Source organism: Austrofundulus limnaeus, unplaced genomic scaffold (genome assembly GCF_001266775.1).
Source record: "Austrofundulus limnaeus strain Quisiro unplaced genomic scaffold, Austrofundulus_limnaeus-1.0 Scaffold324, whole genome shotgun sequence".
Lineage (NCBI taxonomy): Eukaryota > Metazoa > Chordata > Actinopteri > Cyprinodontiformes > Rivulidae > Austrofundulus > Austrofundulus limnaeus.
This window is the reverse complement of record NW_013952726.1, coordinates 625,117-627,216: the sequence shown is the minus strand read 5'-3', so window position 1 is coordinate 627,216 and position 2,100 is coordinate 625,117. Positions and strand designations below refer to the sequence as shown.

Genomic DNA, 2,100 nt, shown 5'->3' with positions numbered 1-2,100 from the left:
AAAACAGCACATTTCCATCTTTAAATCTCTTCAAGCTGAAAATTACTTTGATTTTAACAAAAAACATCAAACTTTTCCTTAGAATTAAATAGAGTAGTACATGATATATTGTTTGAAGAGCAGTAAACGTTCCCTCATAGCGTCACAGAATTCTATTTCACACGGAGCTCAAAGTTAAAACTCAAAGTGGTTCAAAACAAACAACAAAAAAAKGGTGTTCTCTTAAAGAAAAGGGGGACAAGATAGAAATAGGTGCTGATTTTAATACCTTGATTTCAACATGATTATACAAGAAAAATTAACCAATATACAGGAGATTTATGACCAATAGAAAATTGTATTTATTATACTTTCCATGATACATTCTACTCATTTGTAATGTCATAAACACTCATAGTTTTAACTTAACAGTACTTAAAAAATAAGAACCAGATAGAATTAAAATGTTTAAAAGATTTTTGAAGAACAACTTGAACTAAATAAGTTAAACAAAATGGTTTGAAGCCATCGTGTCTGAGCACAGGGTGTTTTTCCCCAAGATTTTTTCAGGATCTAATATTTAGAGCTTCGATTTGTTGCCTTTCCCATGATCGTATTACGTCTCCTTTATTCCCATTCCAACAATCCCAGAAGCAGATTGAGTTTAATGCACATTTATTTTGGTTGCATAATGTCGATAAGAAAATCTTTTACAAGATACTGTGGGAGGAAATAGAAGAATCAGGAAACTGCTCAGGATGTCACAGACTATCAGACCTCAGCTCGGCAAACAGAAAATTGCAGATTACATTTTACAACCTTTCATATGTAAAGTCAGGCTTTTCTGTAAAATGGAAAACAACAAAACCCCTAATAGCCAGTCACTTATTGTGRCCTGAATAAGCTCTAAAACCATTATTAACTCCTCTCCACTCTATGCATTGCTCTTTTTTTAAATAATACCAATATATTTTTTAAATAATCCTGCATAGAAAAATAAATTAACTATGTTTTTTAACTCTGAATTAAGAGCTGAGAAGGGGGATGGGGGGACGTTGGGCACCAGCTGAATTATATTAGCAGTTTGTTTGACTGACAGTCTCTTGAAGATGCTTCATCACACAGTATCAGTGTGTTCATATGGAGATGTTAGTCTTTTCTTGTAATTTACAAACCAGTCCCACAGATACAAACAATGTAAGACTTACAAAATAAATTCCAGGATACGCTTACATGGCAAGCAGCTTTGTAACGKTTTTAAAATCCTTATTTTCCCCCATTTTTCTCAAGAAACGTCTTTTGACAGTTTATGTGCCATTAGGTTTCACCCAAAAAAACATGTTTACTGCAAGTAGCAACTTCGAAGAGAAACACAACTCCATTCAGAAGACACTATATTTAACATGGCTCTTTACACAAAGAAAGCAAGTCATGAAATCATTCCCCCAAAAACTAAGAAGTGTTTTGTAGTGCCTTCAATTGAGATTAATGCAAAACAGGAGCTGTTTTTCCTCTCAGCAAAGCACGGGTGTACAGTTACCCAAAGGTAATCCAGACAAGATCGCAGAAAGTCTTCAGCCGACTTCACAGAGGATGCCCAGGAGCAGACCACCCCGCAGAAAGAAAAAGACAAAACAAAGGAGCATCCATCGAGTTCCTAATTCATTCCAAAAATGAGCAGGTCTTAATWTTTCTCCAGATCAAATGAGCAGCAACTGACGCTCTCCCTTTTCTTTTCTTGTGGTAAAACAGGGGCTGATGGCAGCGAGGTATATATTTTCAAGCACTGTTTTCAAGACCCTTTGATTTGGTTGGAACAACAGAACAAGGAGAAAAAGAACGAGAAGAACAAAATAAGTATCCTTTTCATTAGCAGCAAAAATACAAGAGTTCGCTGTTTTTTTTTTTTTTTTAGGGTGCTGCGGTATGTTTGCAGGATTCATACAGGTAGTGGCATGGATCTCTGATTCTGAAATACATCCACACTGAATCTAATAATAGCTTTGTAGTGAGAAGCCATTTTGTCTATCTCTGCGTTGGTCATTAAGGATTTCCAGAAGGCACTTTTTGCTGTGTGTGTGTGTGTGTGTGTGTGTGTGTGTGTGTGTGTGTGTGTGTGTG

The 2,100-nt window shown here is 35.8% G+C and overlaps 1 protein-coding gene across 1 annotated transcript in view; it reads right to left on the bottom strand.

The window, feature by feature from the left end:
- Positions 1–243: 243 nt before the first annotated feature.
- Positions 244–2,100, bottom strand: part of slitrk4 (SLIT and NTRK-like family, member 4) — a 7,182-nt gene continuing 5,325 nt past the window's right edge. The window contains exon 3 of the mRNA XM_014022316.1: positions 244–1,779. Within this exon, the coding sequence (XP_013877770.1) occupies positions 1,772–1,779 (8 nt within the window). The 3' untranslated portion in view covers positions 244–1,771. The remainder of the gene's footprint in view (positions 1,780–2,100) is intronic.